This window comes from Hypomesus nipponensis, chromosome 28 (genome assembly GCF_054491055.1).
Source record: "Hypomesus nipponensis isolate SF chromosome 28, ASM5449105v1, whole genome shotgun sequence".
NCBI lineage: Eukaryota > Metazoa > Chordata > Actinopteri > Osmeriformes > Osmeridae > Hypomesus > Hypomesus nipponensis.
In genome coordinates this window covers 6,080,887-6,106,015 of record NC_140388.1, presented here as the reverse complement: position 1 = coordinate 6,106,015, position 25,129 = coordinate 6,080,887, and the positions used below count along the sequence as shown (strand labels likewise).

General features: G+C 50.7%; 1 protein-coding gene across 1 annotated transcript in view; it reads left to right on the top strand.

The window, feature by feature from the left end:
• The window catches only part of kremen1 (kringle containing transmembrane protein 1), a 39,741-nt gene that overhangs the window by 1,092 nt on the left and 13,520 nt on the right, over positions 1-25,129 (top strand). The window contains exons 2-3 of the mRNA XM_084694930.1: positions 17,664-17,826; positions 23,030-23,121. Coding sequence (XP_084551056.1) covers positions 17,664-17,826; positions 23,030-23,121 — 255 coding nt within the window. The remainder of the gene's footprint in view (positions 1-17,663; positions 17,827-23,029; positions 23,122-25,129) is intronic.

The window sequence follows — 25,129 nt, the reverse complement described above, 5'->3', positions numbered from 1 at the left end:
CAAATGAGAGGTCCCGCCATCTGGGCTGGTGGGTAACTACTCCCATGTGTAGCTATGTATTAACGATGTATTTAAAGACACAGTTCTGCCCACCGACAAAAAAACAAGTGAAGCATATGTGAACCATTGACTGTGAGTGGTCTACGATACAATTATCAATATCTTTTTTTATAAGTTGTTTACATCTGAAAATGTATCAACTTCTAACAGATTTATATCACATGGATACACCAACCCACTGACACCTACTGTCACACACATGCACACGCACATCAAACAATGGAAAGGACAGCAACATGTTCATATCTTGAAGGGGAAACTCCAACAAGGAGTTTTCTAGAGACAACCCTGACATCAGGAGGGTGTTGAAGACAAGACACCCTCATTTCCTCCCCCCACATCCCCCTCTCCTGGTCACTCAAAATGTCTGTCTCCCCCTTGGAGAAAGGGTCTCCCCCCAGCCCCGGCCATAACCCCGGCACCCCCCCTCCACACACACACACACACACACACACACACACACACACACACACACACACACACACACACACAGTGGAACTGGAAGCCATGTGCTGTCAGAGCTGTCACGCGCAGGTGTAATTGACTTGTGCTGAGAGACGTTATACGTGAAGGAGCCTGTGCCTAGGAACAAGCCAGAGCTGGTTATACAGAATACTTCTGTTTGTTGACGGTCCTGTTCGGGGGATTTGTGATGTTTGGAGGGGTTTGACAGAGGTTTGACAGTTTTTGTTGTTTTTGTCGTCGTTGAAATCGTGCTCATGACTAAACGGCACTGCATCCTGTTCTCGTATTTCATATATGAGAGATCCCTACAGGCTGTGGTGCAACTGAAAAGTGTGAATTTGTGGTTGTGTGTGTGTGTGTGTGAATGTGTGTGTGTGGAAGCATTCTTTTTCAAGAAGAAGGACAAAACTCTCGGAGAGCAGTTAACAACAACAACACTTAAATGCAAAAACAACAACATCAACTCGCATCAGCATTCGAGGAATCTGAACCGGCGACGTTTTGTACAAATATTCGCTGAGCTCCCAGAGTTTGAAGTGGTTTGAACGTTCTGAATATCTGTTCTAAAAAGGCAGTGTCGTCCCAGGCAATCACAATCTGGCAATGTTTGGCTCGGTCTTAGAACAATTGAACATGGAGGGGCACTAGGTTCATGTGTCTTCCTGTGGGCCTGCCAGGGCTTTGAAACACACATGCATGACTTGACTTGTAAGACTGGGCTCGTATGACATGAGTGTTCTGTCTCCCTCCTGCTCTCTCGCCTTCATGTTAACTGACATGCAGCGCATGAAGCGACAGCATGCTCACCTTAGCCTTATCAGGATATGACCTCAGAGCCCGACAAGCTTTCCTTCTGTCTCTCTTTCTCTCTTCTTTCTATTTAAATGTCTTAACCCATTTCTTTGTTTCCGTTCCATCTCTACTTCTCCCCCACCCTCCATCTCTCCAGCAGGGAGAGTGTGTGCAGTGATGGATGCTTCCAGTGGTGCAGACACACTCTTCTGTCTGAGGTTGGGTTGCGGCAATGAGGGCCTTCCTGTCCTTCTGTCTCTCTCTGTCTCTCTGTCTCTCTCTGTCTCTCTCTCTCTCTGTCTCTCTGTCTCTCTCTTTGTCTCTCTCTCTCTCTCTCTCTCTCTCTGTCTGTCTCACTCTCTCTGTCTCTCTCTCTCTCTCTCTCTCTCTCTCTCTCTCTCTCTCTCTCTCTCTCTCTCTCTCTCGTTTCTCGCTTTTATCCCTGTCTCTCTCTGTCTCTCTCTTGCTCTTTCTCCTCACTTTGTCTCTCTCTCTCTTTAATCCTTCCTTGCGCCGTCTGTCTCTTTCTCCCTCTCTCTTTCTCTCTGCTCCCCCTCTCATCTCTCTCTCCGTCGATCTGGATCGCTCCACTCCCAACATCAGGCTCCCTGTACCCTCAGCCTCACCTCATTGAGCAGTGCTTCCAAGGTGAACAGACAGGACGCGTGATTGGTGCTTCGGAGCAAGGCTCTTCCCCAGACAGGACAGCTAGGACTTGTGATCAAGACAAGGTGCTCAGTACCTTGACCCCTTTGTGTTGATGTGTGTGTGTGTGTGTGTGTGTGTGTTGATGTGTGTGTGTGTGTGTGTGTGTGTGAGAGAGAGAGCCAGTATGTGAGTGCAGAATTGATTGTGACGTTCTTGTCAGCGTTTCCGCTTGTAACTCCAGGGCTTGTCAAGTTTTAGTACTGACCTGTCAGTGTGTGTGTGTGTTTGTGTCTGTGTGTGTGTGTCTGTGTGTGGTTGAGTGGAAGGTTCAACTGTGAGGGCTTAGCCTAAGCCATCTGGAGACTTCATGAACTCGGTGTTCCTGCTCGAGTTTTTAAAGGGGTCATGTTAGTCATGCCCTGAGGTCTTGCATCCTCTGCCCTGATACAAACACACACACACACATGCGCACACACACACACACATGCGCGCACACACACACACATGCGCACACATGCGCACACACTCAAACACTCCTCTAACCCAGGTGTTGCTTTATCCCTGTCTCTCTCTCTCTCTCTCTCTCTCTCTCTCTCTCTCTCTCTCTCTTTCTCTCAAAGACACACACACACGCCTGGTCTGGATCTGCTTATTATGGGCCCCTCCGTGCTCTGGTAAGTGTAGCCCAGCAGTGTAGGTTATGACTGGGCAGCATCGCCATTAGAGGTAGACAGAAGGACCTCTGTGTGTTGCTGTCTTCCAGGAGAGGATAATGACAGGCCGGCTTCCAGCCCGGGGACATGTGAGCAAGTGTTGTCAGAGTGGAGGGAGCAGGAGGGCAGGTGTGGGGGGATGGCACCGGAGCTCAGATGTCGGCCTGATGACCTCCCCCCCCCCCCCCTACAATACCGGTGTCTGTGCTGTGAACAGGGAGAGAAACCACGGAGGATGCAGTAGATTGGGAAGTGTGTGTGTGTGTGTTTGATGTCTATCTTAGTCCAGGCTCCATCAGCATCTCTCTCTGCTGCTCAGAGCTCTGTTCCTGACACCACCTACCCCCCCCCCCCCCCCCACGACACCCCCCCACTGCCCCCCCCCCCTCCCCTCCCCATCTCACAGATGGAGCCCCTAATAAATCCGTAACGGCATGTCAAAGCATGTTAACTTCAACAAGAAAACAAAACGCAGCAACAGAACCAACACCTCTACCGGCCAGGCAACAGCTGGTCTCCAGCAGGGGCACAGCTATCCAGCTAGCTCATGCTAGGCTAAGCTGCAAGGCTAGGCTCATGTAATATGGATGGTGCTGACCTAACATAGCTTAGCTGAGGCTAGGCAATTTTACACCAGGCTATAACATGGTTTTGTATGAGACGTGAAAGAGCAAAGTGGTAACAAACATCTTCTGTGACTACAATTCCCTCCATCCATCCATCCTCCCCAACCTGCATCACCACTTTAGCGCAGGATACTCCTTTTTTACTTGGCGGGATATTTGTTAAATTTGGCATAGAGGATGACAGAGGGAAAAGAAAATGTTTGGCTAGTGTCATGCGGCTTCGCGTCCAGCCGCTGGCCAACTACTTCCTGGTGACCCCGGGTGGTGCTCTCTAGAGGTCACCTTACGGACAACGCCCTGCTGACCGCCGTGCCAAAGATGGACGGACAGACCTAGCTATTACACACACAGTCACGGTCGTTACTCAACCACAAAAACTGTCATATTCATCTGGGAGGAGTTTAAAACCTTACATGTGCTCGATTAAAAGCTCCCTCTTTAGTTACCTCTCTTTCCCTCTCTCTCTTTCCTTGTCTCTCTTTCCTTCCCTGTCCTTCCTTCCCTCTCCCTGTCTTTCTCTCTAGTCGTATCTTGCTTCACTCCTCACCATCTCTCTCTGACGCTCTACTCTTTCTCCACGTCTCTTTCTCTGTCGCCCTCCATCGCTCTCTTCCTCCCTTCTTCCGTCGCCTGTACAAGTCCCCACTGGGCCTTGCCTACCCATCTTATTACCCATAAAGCAAAGTTGTCCTGGCAGTGACACCACAGCTTGCTGAAGGTGAAGGTCTGAGACAGATGCCATAGTTATGTGAAGTGAGAGAAGAGAGAGAGCCCCCCCCCCCCCCCCCAACCTCTCTTACACCAAGGTGGTTTCAGGTTCAGGGTGTCAGTCCAGCTCAGAGCTGTCACGGAAGGTTTTGTCAAGACAAGGAAGGATTAAGCTGTCAAACTGCTGCCTGCGTCGACACTCAGCACTGTGGTGTCGTGTAGCAATGAGGGGCGCAGAGCAACTGCCAACCGTGAAAGGACATAAACAATGTTTTAGGCACAGAGCTCTCTCAGTCAAGGTTTTTTGTTGCAGAAGCATTGATGGAAATTCTCGGTCTTGAATGCTTGGTTGGTGAGGTTTGGTGTTTTCCCCATTGAAAGGTCAGAATCAATCTGGTGTGTTTTGTGAATAAACTTTGATGTGTTGTGTGGGGGAAGTCGTTTTACCATGCTTTCTGGCCTTTACTGTGACACTTTGAGTTGGTCATGCAAACCCACGCTTCCCCTCTCCCCCCCCCCCTCTCTCTCCCTCTCTCTCTCTGTCTCTCTCTCTCTCTCCTTCACACACATCTCTCATCGTCTCTTTCTCATTTGCATTGCAGTCTCCGACTTTCCAATTTCATTTTTTTCCTCTCTCTCCATCCATCCTCCCTCCCTCCGTCCTCCTTCACTCCCCTCGTCCGTGATCACTGTCTCATTTGAATGTCATTATGCATGAGCGCTGCTGCCCAGCCGGGCGTCTTGTGTACCTTGACATTTGCTTATGCATGGAGGACCACTCCAGATATTTCCCAGTGACATTCTCTTGGAGACCGGCTCGCTTGGATTCTGCCAGAGAGAACACACTCCCAGGCTCTGCTGGGCCACATTCTAATAGAACCAGAACTGTAATCTCATATAGACTGGGGCGCTTTCCTCCAATTCCATCAACTCTTCTCAAAACAATCGTTCCATTAAAACAACAATCAGAAATGCCATTTAAATCCACCAAAATGGAATGTGGAAGTTTGTTCTGTCGAAATTGGAAAATGACAGATAATTATAGACATTTTTTATACAATTTTCCCCTAAGCTTTTGTGCTTGTATAATGATATTGAATTCTACCATGCAATCTGTGGTGATTGTTATGATTTATTAGTAAAACTATATTGTTTTTCCCTTTCATATGGTGTCTCCTTTTAACCTAACATTAATGATGCTTGATTAAAAGGGTAATTATAGTATAAATGGCTAGCTGTCCTTCAGGCAATTTCAACTTGGATTGCAACCCATCTGGACATCCTGTGTGTCTGGGAGGGTGTTCTTAGGACAAATCCCAAAGTTACAAAGTGACCGTATCGTTCTGCGGTGAACTGACCAGCTCCAGCTTGCACAAGCGTATCCAGTGACAGAATGTCAGGATATGGAATTGCCACTGTGTGGGCTGTGACCTGTCCAGGGAACTTGGGTATTTTTATATTCTAGTTTTGTTTGGGGCTGTTCCACTGTGGTCTGTGGTCTGCCCTCTGCCCATGGAAGGGGATACAGCCAGACTTTAAATACTCCTGAGTCGTTCCATTGCCAGGCCCCTGGGGTCCCAGCTACGTCCAGCAGCACTTCCTGTGGCTGAAGAGGCAAATTGTCGCCCTTGCCCTCCTAGCAGGAAACACCCACAGACAGGGCTAAGTAGGCACATGGAAGTGAAGCCGACAGGGCTAAATGGACAGAGAAATTTTTGGGAACAAGGGAAGGGAAAGAAAACGAGTGGACATAAATAAGTGGACGGCAAACACGTGAAGGAGGGGGACGGCGTGGGCGAGACATGGGCGTACCCAGGTGGACAGCAAAGAGGAGATAAGATAAGATCAAGAAGTGGACATAAGTACGAGTACTTAGCCGTGTTGACGTAGTTGAGTGTGCTTCGCTGAGCAAGCTGACTGCAAAGCATGGTACGATAAACCATTAACATAAACCCTTTCCGTACGATTAAAGCCTATCGTCTTAAGTCTGAATTGAACTCAAAGTCAATTCTACAGATGACACTCATCCTCAGAAGTACCCCGTTCCCAAGACCCATGTTTTAGCACTCCTTCTCCAATCATGTCAGTCCCTCTGAGTGTTCCCTGCATAGCTTAACTCTCCCAGTAACCGAAGGCCGACGGCAATGGCGCCCCATGTATTTTACGACCCCCGCGTATCCGAGACGGTGAACACAAACACAAACCGCCGTTCCTTCTCAGCCTACGCGGCACCGGGCGCCGAGCGTCGCCGACCGGGGGCGGTCACACGCGGCCGGTGCCATGAAACCAGATCCCGACGCTCCTCAATGGATCCCTGAAAACGGATCTCTCCCCCTCTCCCGGGGACCCGAGGTGGGATGTGCCCCCTTGTCTAGGACCGAGGACATCTGGCTCTCAGCGCTGGTCTCTTCCCACAGTCCCTGCAACCACAGTGAAAAGAGATCCCTTTCACAGTCAGGGCAGGGAGACAGGGCCCTGGCTGGTCAGAAAGGAGGCTAAGTGCTCCTAGACAGCTTGAGTTCACCGAGGAGAGGCCCGGCTAGCAGTGTTATCGAGCCCTCAGAGAGTCGCTTTTGTTGCAGATTGTCTGGCGGTCTTTTGTGATTCACACAGCGGTAATGTGTCCAGCCTTGTAAGGTCAGGGCGATCGTTGGAGAGATACATAACGACAAAACCAACACGGAGGAGCGGGACAAAGAAGAAGGCATTAAAAGAGTGACTGGAAATAACAAGGAGCTCTTGAGGAGAAGGATGTAGAAAAAAGATGTGTTCTCTGTTATGGTCTCCTGTCATTAGACCCTTTGTAGACCCAGTATCAAGAGAGCTTCATCTGAGAAGCAGCAATATATTGGGGTGAGAGATAACAGTGAAATGTCGGAACGTAGTGCAACAGAAGAGGTTACTCTGATGGAGGCGGATTAAACAGCTATGAATTCTGCCAGGGTTGTGGAATGCGGAGTGTTCTGTCGTTTACGAGAGATGGGCCAAACAAACATGTGGGCCCTTTTCTTGATGTCTGCTGCTCTCTCCTACGTACTCTTGTGCTGCGACGTCATTGGATGCAGCTGTCGAAGGGCGTGTTCCACACATGGGCTCATTGCTGGGAGACCAGCCGCATGTTCTAGAACTCCCTGGTTCCTCTGAGGCTCTATGAGAAACCGTCTTGAGTTCTAGGAAGTTGTGAAAAGGTCAAAGGTCTCAGAAAAGGACTGAAGTTCTCTCCATTGTTGTCGTTCTTACTCTCTCTTCCTCTCTTTCTCGAATTTTCTCTCCTCTCTGTTCTCTCTCTCTGTCCCACCCATCTTTCCTCCTTGTCTTTCTCTGTGTTTTTTTCTGCCCAAAGGGTGAAAATAATCCAATGTTGGTTTGCTCTAATTACCTTTAAACAGAACACACGGCTCACAGGCTTTTCCAGACATTTAATCAAATTAACTCCAGTACCCAGCAGCTACTGCATGTCTGCGCGGATCTCATCGCAGGAACAATTACCCCAAACACCCCTAGAGCCACCCTATTGGCCGCACAGACTCACCAGAAGATTTCACGTTTCTGCTTGATGGTGGCAGACTCCAGTCATCAGAACGGCCTGGCTCTTTGGATGGGTTGGAGGGAGGGGGATCTGTTTGATATTCTGACTGTCAAGCTCAGCTTGTAATGACTTTGGTATTTGACTGGAGCTGATCTGCTCACCTGGGATCCAGACCATGTTCCATGTGGCTTGGAACCACACAGGGAGGGGAAGAAGAGAATGAGAGAGGAAGATAAAGGGAGGGAGGGAGAGGGAGAGGGAGAGGGAGAGGGAGAGGGAGAGGGAGAGGGAGAGAGAGAGAGAGAGAAGGATAATGGCAGCACATGCCCTGAAACAGTTCTGACAGTCTTCTGAACCCAAACCACATATAATTAACATTCCTCACATGCCAGCAGACCTGAGCACAAACAGGACGATCGAAAACAGGTGTGTTAAGTAACTAACCTCCCTTCTCTTTCTCTCTCTCTCTCCTTCCTTCTCTTTCTCTCTCTCTTTTCTTCTCTCTCTTTCTCTTACCCTTTCTCGCCCTCTCAGCCGCCTCTCTCGCCATGGTTCACCTCAAACAGTGGAGGCTTTGATGTTAGCAGCCGGAGGATCAGGGTGTAGTGAGGTTGTTAGCAGCCAGAGGATCAGGGTGCAGTGAGGTTGTTAGCAGCCAGAGGATCAGGGTGCAGTGAGGTTGTTAGCAGCCAGAGGATCAGGGTGCAGTGAGGTTGTTAGCAGCCAGAGGATCAGGGTGCAGTGAGGTTGTTAGCAGCCAGAGGATCAGGGTGCAGTGAGGTTGTTAGCAGCCAGAGGATCAGGGTGCAGTGAGGTTGTTAGCAGCCAGAGGATCAGGGTGCAGTGAGGTTGTTAGCAGCCAGAGGATCAGGGTGCAGTGAGGTTGTTAGCAGCCAGAGGATCAGGGTGCAGTGAGGTTGTTAGCAGCCAGAGGATCAGGGTGCAGTGAGGTTGTTAGCAGCCAGAGGATCAGGGTGCAGTGAGGTTGTTAGCAGCCAGAGGATCAGGGTGCAGTGAGGTTGTTAGCAGCCAGAGGATCAGGGTGCAGTGAGGTTGTTAGCAGCCAGAGGATCAGGGTGCAGTGAGGTTGTTAGCAGCCGGAGGATCAGGGTGCAGTGAGGTTGTTAGCAGCCAGAGGATCAGGGTGCAGTGAGGTTGTTAGCAGCCAGAGGATCAGGGTGCAGTGAGGTTGTTAGCAGCCGGAGGATCAGGGTGCAGTGAGGTTGTTAGCAGCCAGAGGATCAGGGTGCAGTGAGGTTGTTAGCAGCCAGAGGATCAGGGTGCAGTGAGGTTGTTAGCAGCCAGAGGATCAGGGTGTAGTGAGGTTCTCCAGGGCCTGGCGTCATGTACCTCACCGCAGGACTGGAGGTTGGAGTATCTCCCTAACAATAGGATGGTCCTTCTCTGGCTAACCAGAGAGCTGCTGCATGATAGCTGTGAACTATACCTCAACCGTATTTCACCACATTACAACTGCCGTGTACCGCAGAGTGGGCAACTAAGTATGGGTAACTGTGCCCTGACCGGCTAGGGTGGGACCTTGTTTCGATGTGCGGGTACATGCGCGCACCACGTCACACTTTGGTGTAGAGATCAGGCAGAGAGAGAGAGAGAGAGAGACCAGGAGTGATCAGACACAGAGAGAGAGAAAGAAAGAGAGAGACCAGGAGTTATCAGACACAGAGAGAGAGGGAGAGACCAGGAGTATTCAGCCACAGAGAGAGAGAGAGACAAGTTGAGGTCAGACATAGAGAGACTGACAGATATCAAACACAGAGAGAGACCAGGAGTAATCAGACACACAGAGAGAGAAACCAGCAGAAATCAGACATAGAGAGACCAGGAAAGATCAGACACAAGAGAGATACCAGCAGAAATCAGTCAGACAGAGAGAGAGAGAGACCAGGAATGATCAGACAGAGATAGAGACCAGCAGTAGGAGGCTCCCACCACCAAGATGATTCCTTGCTATCCCTACCCCTTTACCTAACCTTGTACAGGCATGTGCCCATTTACATTTGACATGTTATTAACTTAGCAGACGTTTTTTATCCAAAGCAACGTACATATAGTGCATGCAGAAAGTACAGCAGGAGATTACGGATCAGAAGGGCATAGTTCCAACCGGATTGAGGTGGTGAGTGGAGTCTAAGGAATGGTCGGTATTTGCCAGCACTTTTTTTGAAATCACAATGTTAGAGGCATTGTCTCAAATGGAATTAAAGAGAATACATTTTTTTTTTAAGATTTCCCATCCTCGGGATGGCTTTCATACTTCTGTGCGTCACTTCCAGACATCGTTTTGGGGGTGGGGGGATGCCTGAACACAGGGCAGTCTTTGAGACCCTGCAGAAAATAATGCCCCTGTTTATGCTTCCCGCCCTATTCTCTGAGCTTATCTCAGACTTACTGTAAATGTTACAGCAGATTAATTACCGTCTTTGTGGTGGTCAGCCTCTCTCTCTCTCACACACACACACACACACACACATACACACACACACACACACACACACACGGTGTGGGTGAACATCCGCTTACAGTGGGTGAAAATTACACAATCACAATGACACAAGTCCTACTGTACCACAACCAGGAAACAAAGACTGCTTCTGTGTGTGTGTGTGTGTGTGTTTGTGTGTGTGTGGGATCAGATGTGTGTCCCCCCGTCGTCTGATCCTTCTCACCCCACCACTGAAGTTTGGCTGATTAAAACCTTCCATTCTTACTGCTAGGGAAAGATAGAGGGAAGGAGGGAGGAGGGAACGAGAGACAGAGAGAGAGAGAGAGAGAGAGCGAGAGAAAGAAAGCGATACAGATAGGGGACAGAGTGAAAGAAAGAGAAGGAGAGATAAAGAGAGAGAGAGAGAGAGATAGGGAGCGATCGAGCAAGAATGCTGTGGGTTCCCTCCAGATGAAGGCATGTTCTGTCGCTGCATGTGTTCGTCCAAGACCTCGGGGCGCGAGCTGTTGTAGAGATCATCTTACAGGGAGGACAGGAAACATCACCCACATGTTACTCCTCTACACCCATTACCAAGCGCTGCCATGTCTCGTATCTCAAGCCGCAGATCCAACACTCATCACAGCCTTTGAACGCGCTAAGGACCCATATGGAGATGTCTTCATCCCCATAAGACAACACATTAGTCAGGCTCTCATTTTCTCCTCAGTCCTGGCCACGTATGTTGTTTGTTTGCTGGTATAGGGGCCCAGCGCGCAGCTGCGTCACAGAGCTCATCTGGAATGGGATTTGTGGAGCTCTGAGCTGGGGCCTGTGGGTGAGGATGTGGCGTGGCTATGGGTGCCGTCTCTTTGTTTGCTGTTAGCTTTACGGGCCCGTGGGTTTGCGGACGCCTCCAGGACAATAGGGGTATGTCAAGTGTTCCTCGATTGGCTCAGCATTCAGGATGGAGAGAATGAGAGTTTGGGAAGGAACAATAAGACACATCATAAACCTTCTATGGGTCTCTCTATCTGCCCTCCACCTTCCTCACCTCTCCTCGCACTCCCCTTCTCTTTCCTCTCCCCTCTCCCCTCTTTCTCGTTCCTCACCTCCCCCAATCAACTCTCCCCCCTTTCTCTCCCCCTCCCTTTTCTCTCTCTTTCTCCCCTCACTCCCTTCATCACCCCCTCCTCCTCTCTCATCTTCCCCTTGTTCCTCTAGTTTGTGATTTAAGACTGACCTGCCTAACACACTCTTAATTCTGTGCCTTGGAACAGACTGAGCCACACCCAGTTTTCCCTCCCTCCCTCCCTCCCTCCCTCCCTCCCTCCCTCCCTCCCTCCCTCCCTCCCTCCCTCCCTCCCTCCCTCCCTCCCTCCCTCCCTCCCTCCCTCCCTCCCTCCCTCCCTCCCTCCCTCCCACCATCTCTCTCTCCAACCCTCCTTCCCTCTGTCTCTCCTTCTCACCCTCCCTCTCATCCTACCCCCCCCCCCCCCCCCTCTCTCTCTCTCTCTCCTTCCCTCTCTGTCTGGCTGCGTCTAAGTGTTTACTCTGGTGTCAGAGTGAGTTTAGCAGCCCTCCTGTGTCTGTGTGCAGGAGACCCATGTATTTGTTTAACCTCTCTGAGCAGGGTGTGCCCACGGGTTGTAGGCATGCCTGGAGGTGTGTGTTTGTGTGTGTATGTGTGTGTGTGGGGGGGGGGTGGGTGGGTGCGTAAGAAACAGTAACAGGAGGAGACAGGGCTGGAGGTGAAGATGCTTTTATTCATGTTTCTGAAAATGTGTTCCTTCATCCCAGCAGAAGGCTAGATGACTCAGGAGGAAACAGAAAAGGAAGTCCCAGGGGGACATAATTGAATGTGACACCGGCCCCCCTGGTGTCATAGCTGGCACCGGGTCTGCATTGAGACGTGTGCGTGTCTGCGTTTCTGTGTGTGTTTGCGTGCGTTTCTGTCTTTGTGTCTTTCTGTGTGTGTTTCTGGCTTTCTGTGTGTTGTGTGTGCCCGTCTGTTTCTGTGTGTGTGGCTCCGTCTTTGTGCGTTGCCGTGCGTGTTTCTGCGTGTGTGTGTGTGCGAGCACGTGTTGTGTACTGTACGTGTCGACGGCAGCAGTGTCGTCTCTGTCCTTGTGTCTTCTCGTTCCGCGGGCAGCGGTCAGTGTGTAAATGCCACGCTTCACTTCTCTGCTTCACTGCCAGAGAAGACGATCATTCATTCGTTCGTTCATGGCTGCCTGCACAGGCTCTACCTGCCCTGTGTTCTGTTGCACAGCCCCCCCCCCCCCCCAGCCCCAGTGGCAGAGTTCCTCTGGAGGTAGACACAGTATCTCCCTTTGATATATTCTCTGATGGATTGTCTGACATCAATCAGGACTCAGCACTTTAATTGGAGACCAAATAGCAGCTTAGGGCTAACGTTTTCTGCCGATCTTTTTTCGTTTTGTGGAACTTCAAAAGGGGGGATTTCTTGGCAGCGCGCTCGGCCCACCACTAACTCTGGCAGGCGGACCACAGTGGTTTCTTTCCATTACGGGCATTCGGGAGGGGTGGTGGTGGTGGTCGAGGCTGGGGCTGGGGAAGGCGGGGTGTCTGGGGGGGAGGAGGCGCTGGAGAGAAAGGCAGACACGTGTTGTAGGTGACACTGAACCCCTGCAGAAAGGTGACTGCCCCGGGGTTAGGGTAGTGACAAGGGTCATGCGAGTCGGGATGAAGGTAAACGACTGGCGTTGTGGCGAACAGGGGGTGGGGGGGGCTCCGGGGGTGGGGGGTTGGAGGGGGGAGTACTTGAGTCCAGATGGCGAGACGGCTATTTTGGGATCTTAAAAGAAGGTTTTTACGACATCTTCTTGAGGGCGGCGAGGTCCGTAACGACAATAGCCCCACAGCTGCAGTCCCCTAGGAGAGCACTGGCCGAGGGTTTGACGAAGGGGGTCAAACCCTTGTTTTAACGCCATGGTTTGACCAGGGTGCTGTTCATCGGCTGCATGTCTCACTTGCCTGGGACTGACTCTGTTCTCTGCAGAGCTAGTTCACTGGCCCTGGTGCTGCGACGGCGCTGTGCAACCGAGAAAGTGGTCTGTAGCTACAGCCAGCCACACTTCACCCCAGTTAGCCTACGCTCTGACACCCCCTAATCAGATCAGTTGCTGCTCCTCTATAAAACGCGATAATGCTATGCTCTGTGAAAATCTGTAATCCCTCCCTCCCTCCCCCTCCCTCCCCCCCCCCCCCCCCCCCCCCCCCCGGGCTTTTCACCACGCCCCCAACTACACTTGTGTCTGTTTGATCGTTCTCTCCATACCGCTGAAGTCAGGGGTTTGATGTGCAAATGGGTTCTGTGGGGATGGACAAGAACCAGACCTCCTTTTTCCCCTCCCAGCTGGGTCTTCTTCTCCCGACCCCCACCTCCCCCCAACCACCATCCCTGCTGCCCCGAGTCTGGGTTCTGGATCTGGCACTGCTGTCGACCATGGCCTTAATGAGCACCACAACAGTAATGGCTAGCAGATCTCAGTCACGCTGTGGTTGAGCTAAACATGCTAGCAGAGGCTTCTACACGGATGTAATGTTGTCCATGGGAGAGAACGGCTCATAGTTGTTCACGGTCTGCCTGTCTGTGTGAAGTGAAACACTTCTTGGCTGATGTCGAAAATTTGAGCACACAACAACCAGATAGCATTTCTACTGTAGATTATAGTTAGCACGCTAGAGCTAGCTAGCGTGCGTTTTCTCTTGACCCAAGCAAGTATGACCCAATGTTATGATATATTGAGGTAACGCTGTTGTTTAACAAAACTCTGCTGAAAACGATGCCCACTGCTTCAAAGACGCCATAAAGATGGAGGGCAGCTCTTTAAATTAGCCGCCAGCCATATGTAATTATTGCCCTGCTTCATCATCCCTCCAAGCAAAGCCAAGGAAAGAGGAACAGTGGAGTGACAAGTGGCCAATCAGGGACCTGGCTTCCCCACTTTGTGTTTTGTTTTGTTCTGCTTGTTTGTGCTCTAGAGGAATCACATGACCACACCGTTCTCAATGTCCCCCCCACCAACCCCCACCGCCACCACCCTGTACACCACCCGCCAGTGTCTAAACTCGCAATATGGAAGCAATCAGCCTGCAAATCCTGACAAATGTAATAATAGGGTGATTAACCCGACTTTGAGGGATCCAGCTCTTCCCTTTAAAGGGCTCTCTTGTTTCTCGTGGTGTGGGATCCCGAGAGCGACGGTCCTCCCTCAGGCGACTACTCCCTTCTTTCCCGACTCTTTCTATTTGTGGATGTTTCGCGGATTTTATAGGCTGTCCCATCCACCCCCTCCACCGCCCCCCGCTACTCTTGTTTTCTCTCTCTTTATCTTTCCTTTTCATTCACACTCTCTCACTTTTTCACTCACTCTTTCATTCATTCATTCTCTCTCTCTCTCTCTCTCTCTCTCTCTCTCTCTCTCTCTCTCTCTCTCTCTCTCTCTCTCTCTCTCTCTCTCTCTGTCTCTCTCTCTCTCTCTCTCTCTCTCTCTCTCTCTATTTTCTCTCTCTCTCGCTCTCTTTCTCTCTCTCTCTCTCTCTCTCTCTCTCTCTCTCTGTCTCTCTCTCTCTCTCTCTCTCTCTCTCTCTATTTTCTCTCTCTCTCTCTCTTTCTCTCTCTCTCTCTCTCTCTCTCTCTCTCTCTCTCTCTCTCTCTCTCTCTCTCTCTCTCTCTCTCCTTCTTCATGCGGTCGTGGTTCTGTTTCCCATCATGGCCTGTAATCACACCACAAGAAAGACCTCCACCATGTGACGTGGGTGGAGGGGTCATGTGTCCACACGGAGGGGAAAAGGGCGTCTCCGAGCCCGTCACGGCCCAATCAGAGTGCAGATCGTCCTCTCCTGCGCGAGGTGGGATCCCGGCCCTGCCCCGGCCTCCCGGAGGCTTTATTTGGAGGCCGTGTGGCACCCCGCAAGCCTCTTTAAACGCTTCATTCATCTTTATGATGGCTTCACTTATCTTAGAGACCCAGCACAGCCACGACTTCCCACTGCCACCACAGGCAAGCTGAGACTGCAGCCCACATCAAGCCCCCCGGCTCTGGCAGGAATCAGGCCCTTTCACCCCCACCCCTGCTGGCCTCCGGAGGTTGAAAATGTGTTTCCCCATAAGGAAGAGGAAACATTTGCTAAGTCACTTCTGTTCCCTTTCTTTTTGGTTCCCCCATCCCAACCACGCGCACGTCAGACTTCCTCGCACAACAGCTCAAGTCGTTTCTATGTAGGGGAGTCAGGTGGCTGAGCAGTGAGGGAATTGGGCTGGTAATCAAAAGGTTGCCGTTCAAAATTGACGTTGTGTCCTTGGGCAAGGCACTTCACCCTACTTGGGACTTGGGAATGTCCCTGTACTTACTGTAAGTCTCTCTGGATAAGAGCGTCTGCTGAAAGACTAAATGTTAATGTACAAAAGAGGCAGGAGAGCCAAGAGGGGACTGGAGACAGGAGGGGAGACTCCTGACAGCGGAAAGACAACATCATTAGACACCTCTCTAATTTGTCTCCTGTCAGCGCTGTGATGGATTGTGGACAGGGCCCACCGCACAATACCGTCCAAACAACTTGAATTCAAACAAGGCTGTGCTGTACTCAATACGGAGATGCTACCAGAGAAGGTGGGGGTGGGCGGAGAGTGTGTGTGTGTGTGTGTGTGTGGGGGCGGGGGGGACAGAGAGAAGGATGGGGGAAAAAGTGTGTGTGTGTGGGGGGGGGGAGGTATACTAAAAACCGCTTGTGTCACGAGAGAAACACTTGAAAGGTTTCCTACTACTGTTGGAGGTTTCGCCAGGGTACCGCAGTGTTTCCCCTGTCCTTGTTCCGGCGACTCTTGGCAGAAGACGGGGTTTCGGAGGCGCAACAGCAGGGGCTGGCGTCACCAGCCTGTCATCCCTGCTCGCTCATAATCAAGCTGGTGTTAACGTGTTTAACCCTGGGCCCAGGCACTGGCAAGGCCTCTTACGAAGCAGGTGTGGACTCCAGCTGTAGCCATCCTGCGTGTTCCTTCCAGGTCTGACTGCTATAGGACTGTCTGGAGACCAGAGGACGGGTAAGGAAGAGGGAGGAGAGGGGAGGAGAGGGGAGGAGAGGGGAGGAGAGGGAAGGAAAGGAGAGGGGAGGAGAGGGGAGGAGGAGATGAAAGGGTAGGAGTGGAGTGGAAAATGGTTGTATCTTTTGGACCAGAAAACCATAGTCTCCAAGGTAATAATAGCTGTCACGTTGCAATGCATGAAGTCATTCTTGACTGCGACGGTTAGAGATGATGAAAAGGAATGGTCATCTCCTGCCCCGGAGCATAGCAACAAGACCCCCTAGAGACAGACAAAACAGAGGGCTAAATGTATGGCAATTGTATGTCCCTGATAGGCTTTCACATGGTTGAAAGTGTACAGGAATGATGCAATGTCAGTCATGAGGTCATTGTCGTCAACGGACACTTTAACATACGTGATTTAATATTCCTGTATGTAGTTGTGCGTGGATGGTTGAAAAGTTGTTTTCTGGAACTTAGTTTGTTCTCTTCTTATGTTAGACTGCGGTGCGCATACCACACGGGCCTGACCTCAGCGGCCTGGGATCGAATCTGGTTTAGACCCTTTGCTGCATGTCTTCCTCTCTCTCCCTCTGTCTCTCCCCCCCCCTCTCTCTCTCTCTCTCTCTCTCTCTCTCTCTCTCTCTCCCTCTGTCTTCCTCCCTCTCTCTCCCTCTCTCTTTCTCTCCCTGCATTTCCCCCAAACTGTCACTATACAACAATAACAATGTTAATATTAAAACCCAAAATTCCCCAACTATTATACAAAATGTAAAAAAGGACTGTAAAGAATCCATGAAGGACATCGGCCAGGGATTGATACAGGACCAAAGTGCTTGGTAGAGTTCTGTGTGTATTTGCATATATCCTACATGTGTGTGGGGTATTTGTGTGTGTGGTTTGGTGGTGGTGGTGGTGGTGGGGGGGGGAGTGTGTGAAATCTGTACATGTGTGTCTCAGCATGAGTGAGGTCTAATTAGACTTCCATCATGCCTTTGTTTACTTGGCTTCTCTTTTGTCTGGGTAAAAAAACAAAACAAAGAGATATGTTTCTAATTGGTTGAGCTGTGGAGTTACAAGTTAGAACCGGGCTTTCTTCTCCACATATGGTTGTCGTACACTTCTGCTGAAATCCAAACCATGCCTGGGCTGGTCTGCTGTACCATCCACCAGCTCTTGTGAAACTTTAAGAGGGTATTAATTGAAACAATACTGTGATCGATCTTACTTGAACATACTTGGCCGCTCGCTCAGCTCCAGCCAATCAGAGAGCGCCGTTAGTCCAGGGTGTATTGTGCACATTCTAACCCTGTCTGTTTAAAATAAATTACAAAACCGGCACTTTCACACCATCGTATCCATCATAAAGGTCAAGGTACAGACAGCAAAACGCAACTTGCCAAGCTTTTGATTTAATACAAATAGACGTTTTAGACTTCACCCAAGACTGTGAACTCCTGTTTAATTATCTGTCGTCTTTTTTCCCCCCCTTCTCCTCCCCTCTCTCTCCTTTCTTTTATCTTTTCTTCTCTCTCTCCTCTTTTTCCCTTCTCCTGTCTTCCATCTCTCCCCTCTTTTTGTCTCTCTCATTCTTTTTTTTCTCTCTCTCCTCCCTCTTTCTCCTCAGAATGTTACACAGCCAACGGAGAGGATTACCGAGGCAGTCAGAGGCAGACCAGCCTCCAGGGAGGCAAGCCCTGCCTGTTCTGGAACGAGACCTTCCAGCACCCCTACAACACCCTCAAGTACCCCAACGGAGAGGGAGGGCTGGGCAGCCACAACTACTGCAGGTGAGCCCAACCCTGGACCTGAAGTAGCATGTTAGCATCATCAAATGATGCTAGCTGCGATGTAGCCTCAACTAAACGACAATGCTCCTACAGTAGGCTCCTTAGAGGTATGAATGACTGCACAGGGATTTCTCATTTTGTACCATGTCACTTTGTGAAATGTTTCCGAGTGTGACATTGGGGTTCAGGGCCTCTTTTTAAAGCCACTCAGTGTTGTTGTAGACAGGGACCTCGTCTGGGGTCGTTAGAGACAGGACTCTCTCAGACATTTACGCCTGAATATTTAACGCCGGCGCCCGACAGAACTTTCACCCCTGTCATCCCGAGAAGGCAGCGGGGCTTGAAGAGTTTGCACAAGCAAAGTCCCCCGTGAACCGCTCTCTCCCTCTCTCCCCCTTTCCCTCTCTCCCCCTCTCCCTTTCTCTGGGACGCCTCGTGGTTTGGGGGTGTTGAGGGGCCAGGGGTGGTGGGGGGTGAGGGTGGGGTTGTGGAAGGGGAGGGGTGTTGTTGTGACACTAGTGTCTTACACTTCAAATCCATACTGCATCCATGTTTAACCTTTGTTTAGCCATTGAAGTCCTGAATAGAATTGAAGGGGTTATAGAGGTGCCAGAAGAAACAAAAAGTTAGATGGTGAAAAGATGACATGAACATAGGGGGATGACATTATATGATGATAACTTTAGGAGATTGTACGACGATATAGTGACAAGATGGATTATAAGGTGAAAAGAGATTAAAAGGTCAAAGGTTGATCAATTGACAAGGTGATAAAATGATGGATACAGTACACATTCCCTCTGAAGTTGACAAGGAGATAAGACATTGCTGTGTGGCAGGAAGGAGTTTAGATAAGGAGTCCTACAGCAGGATAGGACCATCAGATGTTTCCTACAGCTTAGTCCATCTTGCTTCTGAGAAACTTCCTGAACAGTGGCCTAAGCTCAGCCGTGGTAGGAAGACATTGGTATCTTCTCCCTGAAGCCCATGAAATGGATCCCAGTTCATTGTCGTAAAGTCAGGGAGAGATGGTGCTTTGAAGTGGCTCTGGACGGATTTGTTTTTTGCTTTGGTTGGACCAGGAATCCAGAAGATTTATGGGTAGGATTCAGACTTGGGCTTTGAGGAAGGACTTCACAGCACATTAAAGGGTATTATATCAATCGTGTGACTTGGTGTTTGGACTCAAGCTGTTATGCAGAGATTTGAGGAAAGTAAGTTGTGAACTTCTGACAGCTACTCTCTTTGGAAGCTTCTGGTCAGTTCTGTTTGGTATGTCAAGCCTCAATCCACAATAAACTCTCTATCTTGTTCTCTCTCTCTCTCTCTGTTTCTCTAACTCGGTTTCTCTCTTTTCTTCCCTCTACCTCTCTCTCTTTCTCTCCCTCTTACACTCTCTCTCTCTCTCTCTCTCTCTCTCTCTCTGTCTCTCTCTCTCTCTCTCTCTCTCTCTCTCTCTCTCTCTCTCTCTCTCTCTCTCTCTCTCTCTCTCTCTCTCTCTGTCTCTCTCTCTCTCTCTCTCTCTCTCTCAGTCCCAGTCAGTTATTTTTATGGCCGAGGGTACTGAAGAGCCTACTCCATGCTCTGAATAGATGAACGATGGCATTTACGAGAGGCTGACACACTCCTCTGATAGAGCACTGTTCGGGGGTCGGGGTTGGAGGGGGTGGAGAGTGGGGGAGAGGAGACAGATTGGAAGAGTGCAGTGAGGAGGGGAGGTGGGTGAGGGGAGAGAAAGAGTGAAGAGAGAGAGAAGCCGGTGGACGGGGAGAGAGAGTGAGGAGGCAGAGGGGAGAGAGGGAGGTGGGGACGGGAGTGAGTTGGGAGAGAAAGGGAAGACGTCGCTTATTTTTACCCCTCAAAGTCAATTTCTTCTGTATCTGTGCTAGCAAGTGTGCGTGTGTGAGTGTGTGTGTATGTGTTTGTGTGAGTGTGTATGTTTGTGGTGATGTTAGGTTCCTTAACATCCTGCTGTGGCGTTACAACTCTTTTCACCTCATCAGTGAGGTAGTTGATTTGATTTTTTCAAGCTTTGGATTGCAAAACACCTTATTTACATCCTGGGCTTGTCCTCATTCAAATTTTAATACCAGAACTTTTCCTCTGCCTTCCAGCCACTTCTTATTTATCGCTGCGTGGTAGCGCTGGACAGGGCTTCCTAGGTGCTGCATCAGTGTCGTAAGCCGTGAATGGAGGGAAAGATAGGAAAGAGAGAGAGAGATAGAGAGGAGAGAGAGAGAGAGGAAAGAGAGAAAGAAAGAGAGAGAGAGAGAGAGAGGAGAGAGAGAAAGAGAGAGAGACAGATCGGGGTATGGTTTTCTATTATTTATAGTTTTACAAGGCCTTTTTACACTGAGATCCCCCAATATTGTTGTTAAGAAGACCCCACTTTATGACGGCTTTGTTTGCTTACACTTAACCAAAGGTTGGTTAATGCCTCCCTGTGTGTTTCAATTAGCATGCCTTCGTGTGTGAGTGAATGAGTGAGTGTGTGAGTGAGTGAGTGAGTGAGTGAGTGAGTGTGAATGTATGTCTGTGTGTGTATGTAGGTGAGTGTGTGAGTGAGTGACTGAGTATGTGTGTGTGAATGAGTGTGTGTGTCTGTGAGTACTTGACCTACCAACCACCTCCACTCACATCCCTCCCTCACGCTCAGTTGTGCAGCTTTCATCTGCTGTAGCGTCGGTGAGAACAGTGCCGCTTCAGAACCGGGCATCGCTCTGGAGCGAAACCTGGCGCATTTCGAGCCCTCAACGCCGCAGGTTCCTCTGAGGTTTGATGTCGACGATTCAGAACCGTTTTATGGATTCGCCGTGCCAAAGATTTGAAAGTTTATCATCAATTTTATGATTAGGGCACTTGGAAAACAGTTATTATCAAAGGAAAACTTTTGAACGTCATCCAGCTGTGAACAGCTGTTTTTCCTCTTTCCCCTGATTGAGGCCATGCTGTCTGAAATAGGGGAGGGAGGAGGGGGGTGCAGGGTTGGGGGGCTTGGTGTGTGTGCGTGCGTGGGAGGGGGGGGGGGGGGGCTAAATGGCCATAGCTTCTCTGTACACAAGGAGCAGGTTGGTGCCAGAGAATTGTCTTGTTCAAAGAGGCCATCAACCTAATTGCAGCTAGTCTGTCTGTCTGTGATCTCACTGCGGGTGGTGTAAGGTGATCCCAAGGTAAGGTTGTAAATGGACAGGCAGATACGCCTACCAATCACGCACGCGCGCGCGCACACACGCACACTTAAAACCCTCACACGCATGCCCCATGTTCAGTCGAGAGCAGTTATTTTCTGTGCTAACAGGTTAGTGGGATGGGTCGTCTCACTCTGCTCCCCCCTCTCCCCCCCTGGGGGCAGGGATGGGTCTGCTTCTCTTTCATGTGGCTTTGCCCATTACCCTCCATGGATGCTGGTCTGGTGGTTATGCTGGAACACATGAAAGGAGTCTCTCTCTCTCTCTCTCTCTCTCTCTCTCTCTCTCTCTCTCTCTCTCTCTCTCTCTCTCTTTTTCTGTCTCTCACTTGTTCTCTCTCTTTCTCCGTCTGTCTCTGTCTTTCCGTCTTGTCTCTCTCAGTGTCTCTTCTCTCCTTATCTTCCTCTGCCTCTGGACTCTCTGTCATGTCGTTGGGGTCGACATCAGTGCAACATGATGAGGTTTCATCTCAAATCAAACACACATCTAGTAGTAGTAATGTCATATCATATTCATACGGTAAGGTCCAAGCATCTGAGATCACTAATGGGGAAATTGAAGACTGAGAGAGCCAAGAATTCTGTAACATCACAAGCAGCTTTGGGGAATATTGTCAGATTATGCTGGGATAACATGGACATCCAGGTTTTGCACAAACGAATGCCTGCTGTCATTAATGGTTGTTGTTCAAAAAGCAATTTGTTCTCTTTTGGCCGACAGATAAAAACAAGCCCCACGTTCGTTCCCCGGTCAACTTGTTTTTCATCCTAAGGTTAAAGTTTCCTCATGCAAAAAAAAGCACTGTTACCAAAACGACATCTTACTCAATTCCCTTTTATTGTGTGAAAGAGGAAGAGAACCGGGAAAGTGTTTTTGATAGGAGAAGAAAAGAGCTGGAAACGCCCCTCAGAAGGTTCCAAGCTCCACGGCAGACGAAAGGAGATCGCAGCATGCCCGAGGCCTTTTCTACAAAATCACAATGAGAAATGTCAAAAGAGGGAGAACAATTATTCGCCGATAACAGTGAAAGACTATCCTGAACGGGTATTGTTTTTTTCGGTTGTCCACGTTTCAAGAGGGCAGAGGAGAGTAAAATAGGTTTCTGGACTTCAGTAGGATTTTTAAGACTACTGTCCAGTAGTACTGAGAAATATTGTATGCTTAGTAAAACTAAGAAACAAGTTTTGATGAAAGATTCTTTGGGTCAAGGGCCATAATGGAGAGCTTGAGAAGCTTCCAGAGAATGGCCTGAATCACGGTGTTCTTCTCTTCCTCACAATCTCCTTAGTACACTTTGAAACCCACCACCCGCCTGGATTCATTAGACCTTCATCCCATTCCCCTCCATCTCTACCCCTCCAACCTCCGGTGCCTCTCTCTCTCTCTCTCTCTCTCTCTCTCTCTCTCTCTCTCTCTCTCTCTCTCTCTCTCTCTCTCTCTCTCTCTCTCTCTCTCTCTCTCTCTCTCTCTCTCTCTCTCTCTCTCTCTCTCTCTCTCTCTCTCTATCTCTCTGTTCCCTCCATCCTTCTTTTCTACCTGCCGTCTCCATCCTCCTCTCATTGAAGCAGTGAAAGCGAAAGGGGCTGTCAGGGGGGTTAGCAGATCATGGGTGGGTTTCAAAGAGGGTCGAGGAACCAGACAAAAGTGCCCCCTCTCCCCCCACCAGCTCTCTGTCTGGGCCAGAACAAAGACAGGTCCTTGAGCTTCCCTCCTCCCCTGCTCCATCATGAAAGCCCCATGTTTGCCCCCAGGGTTGGCGAGCGTGGCCAAGCTGAACCGGCAGCAGGCATGGTAGCTCTGCTTCGCTAGCTACCCCAGCAGAGGGGGACAGGGCAGGGCGGCTAACTGGCACGGCAGCGTGGAGGGGAGGCTGGGGGCAGGAATCCTCTGGAATTGCCAAGTATTCCGCTGCTCCTCTGTGGTAGACAGTTACAGTGAATAACTCTCTTTTTATGTTTTGTTTTTTGTTTTTCGCCTACCTCTCTTTACTTCCCTCCCTCCCTCCGTGCCACCAGGAATCCTGATGGTGATGTCCAGCCCTGGTGCTACATAGCCGACCATGAGGACGGAACCTACTGGAAATACTGTGACATCCCGTCCTGTCAGAGTAAGAGAACACACACTCACAGACACCCACAGACTCACACACTCACACACACAAAGACACACATGCACACACACACACAGCCTACTGTATCGACAGCTTCAGAGGTTGACTGCTCATTCCACTGCTGCTACCCTCCGCCGCAAAAATGCATCTAATTGGTTCTTCTGTTGTGTCTGGACCTGTCTGTGTACTGAAGGAGCTGCCACTCACAGTGTGCGTGTGTCTTTCCCTGGGCCCTATTGCCGAGCGAGTCAATGTCCCGTCGTATACCTCGACGCCTGCTTGTGTGTGTGTGGACGTGTTTTCGAGTGCGAGGCGGCGTGCGTTTGCGGTCGTACGTGTCGGCGCTCGCCGCGTCCTCGCGTCCCGCCCTGCTCGGGTCATCTCTCCTGCTACCAGCTGTGTCGTCGCGGCCGTCCGTCAGGGAGGCCCTGGGCTGGAGCCGGGCCCGGACTCAGGAGGAGAGCTGGGGCTAGATCTGGGTCGCCGTGCTCTCTCCCTTCTGTCTGCGCTCCACATCTGGGGGGACTCTGTGAGCACTAGGGCCCAGTCGAGGCTGTGGGGGGGGGGGGGGTATTGAGGCCCACCCTGCTCTGTCTCCTTTCCCTCACTTCTCTCTGCGTGACTGGGGCCCAGTCTTCTCTGCCCAGAAGCTGAAGGCCTAAAGGTCCATTAACCCGGACATTAATGTCTGGTCTGCTGGAGAGACACCCCGGGACTGTGTGTGTGTCTGTGTGCGTGTGTCTGTGTGCCTGTGTCTGCGTGTGTGAGAGAGGGAGAATTCCTGCGAGGGCCATAATCCCGTGTGCATGTGTGCAATCGCACTCTTCAGCTGACCTATTTCACACAAGTGTCCGTCTGGCTCTGAGCACGATGTCTGATCCTCACCACCGCGACCCGAAGCGAAGGAGGACGAGGAAGAGAGCCTTTCGATGAGAGGACCAGGGAAAAGGAGAGGAGGAGGAGTAGATCCCCCCCCCATGCAGCCCAACCTTGCCTGGGTGCCTCGCTGACTCTGGATCTCTGGAGAATGGAGGCCAGCCGTTGTCCCAGACAGACCAGCCTACTGCGGTGCGACCAGCCCGGCCCAGCCCAGGCTGACTGTAACTCATCCCTGTCCCTCCAGCCCCACCTCCGACTGGCTGCGAGCTTCGCCCATATCCTGTGTGCCCCTCACGACACGCACGCTCCACTTTCAACCTCTCCCTGTAGACAAGCGAGGGGAAGGAGAATGGAGGAGAGAGAACGGAGACGATCGCCCCGAGCGAGGCCTCCACAATGAGACCGACGGGGAAAAAACATGAGGAGGACAATCCACTCCTTGCCTCCGCACACGCACACACACACACACACACACACCCACACACACACACCAACACACACACACACCAACACACCCACACCCACACACACCCACACACACCCACACCCACACACACCAACACACCCACACACACACACCAACACACCCACACACACCCACACCCACACACACCAACACACCCACACACACCCACACCCACACACACCAACACACCCACACACACCCACACCCACACACACACACACACACGCGCACACACAGCTGTTTTCTCCTGTGTTGTGTGACTGAAGGCTGCGTGGTGTCTCTCTCCTAATCTCTGGCAGGGCCGTTCTTCTTCTGAGCGGGACAGTCTTCCATGGGGAATATTCTCTTGGGAATATATTCTTCTCCTCCTCCTCCTTCTTCCTCATCCTCCCCCCCCCCCCCTGTCTGGTTGCGTGTCTCTGTACCCACCAGGGGTCAGGGTTGGTATGCCCTGTCATCAAGGGGTAATGGCATCCTGGCAACATGGGTGCACCCTTCAGCTATGAGGCTCTGTGTGTGTGTGTGTGTGTGTGTGTGTGTGAGAGAGAGGTCATGCCAGGTCACACACAGATGTATACACGACCACACAAGCACCCAGCCACACATACACATGGATACACACACTCACACGCTCGCACTTACACACACACACACACACTG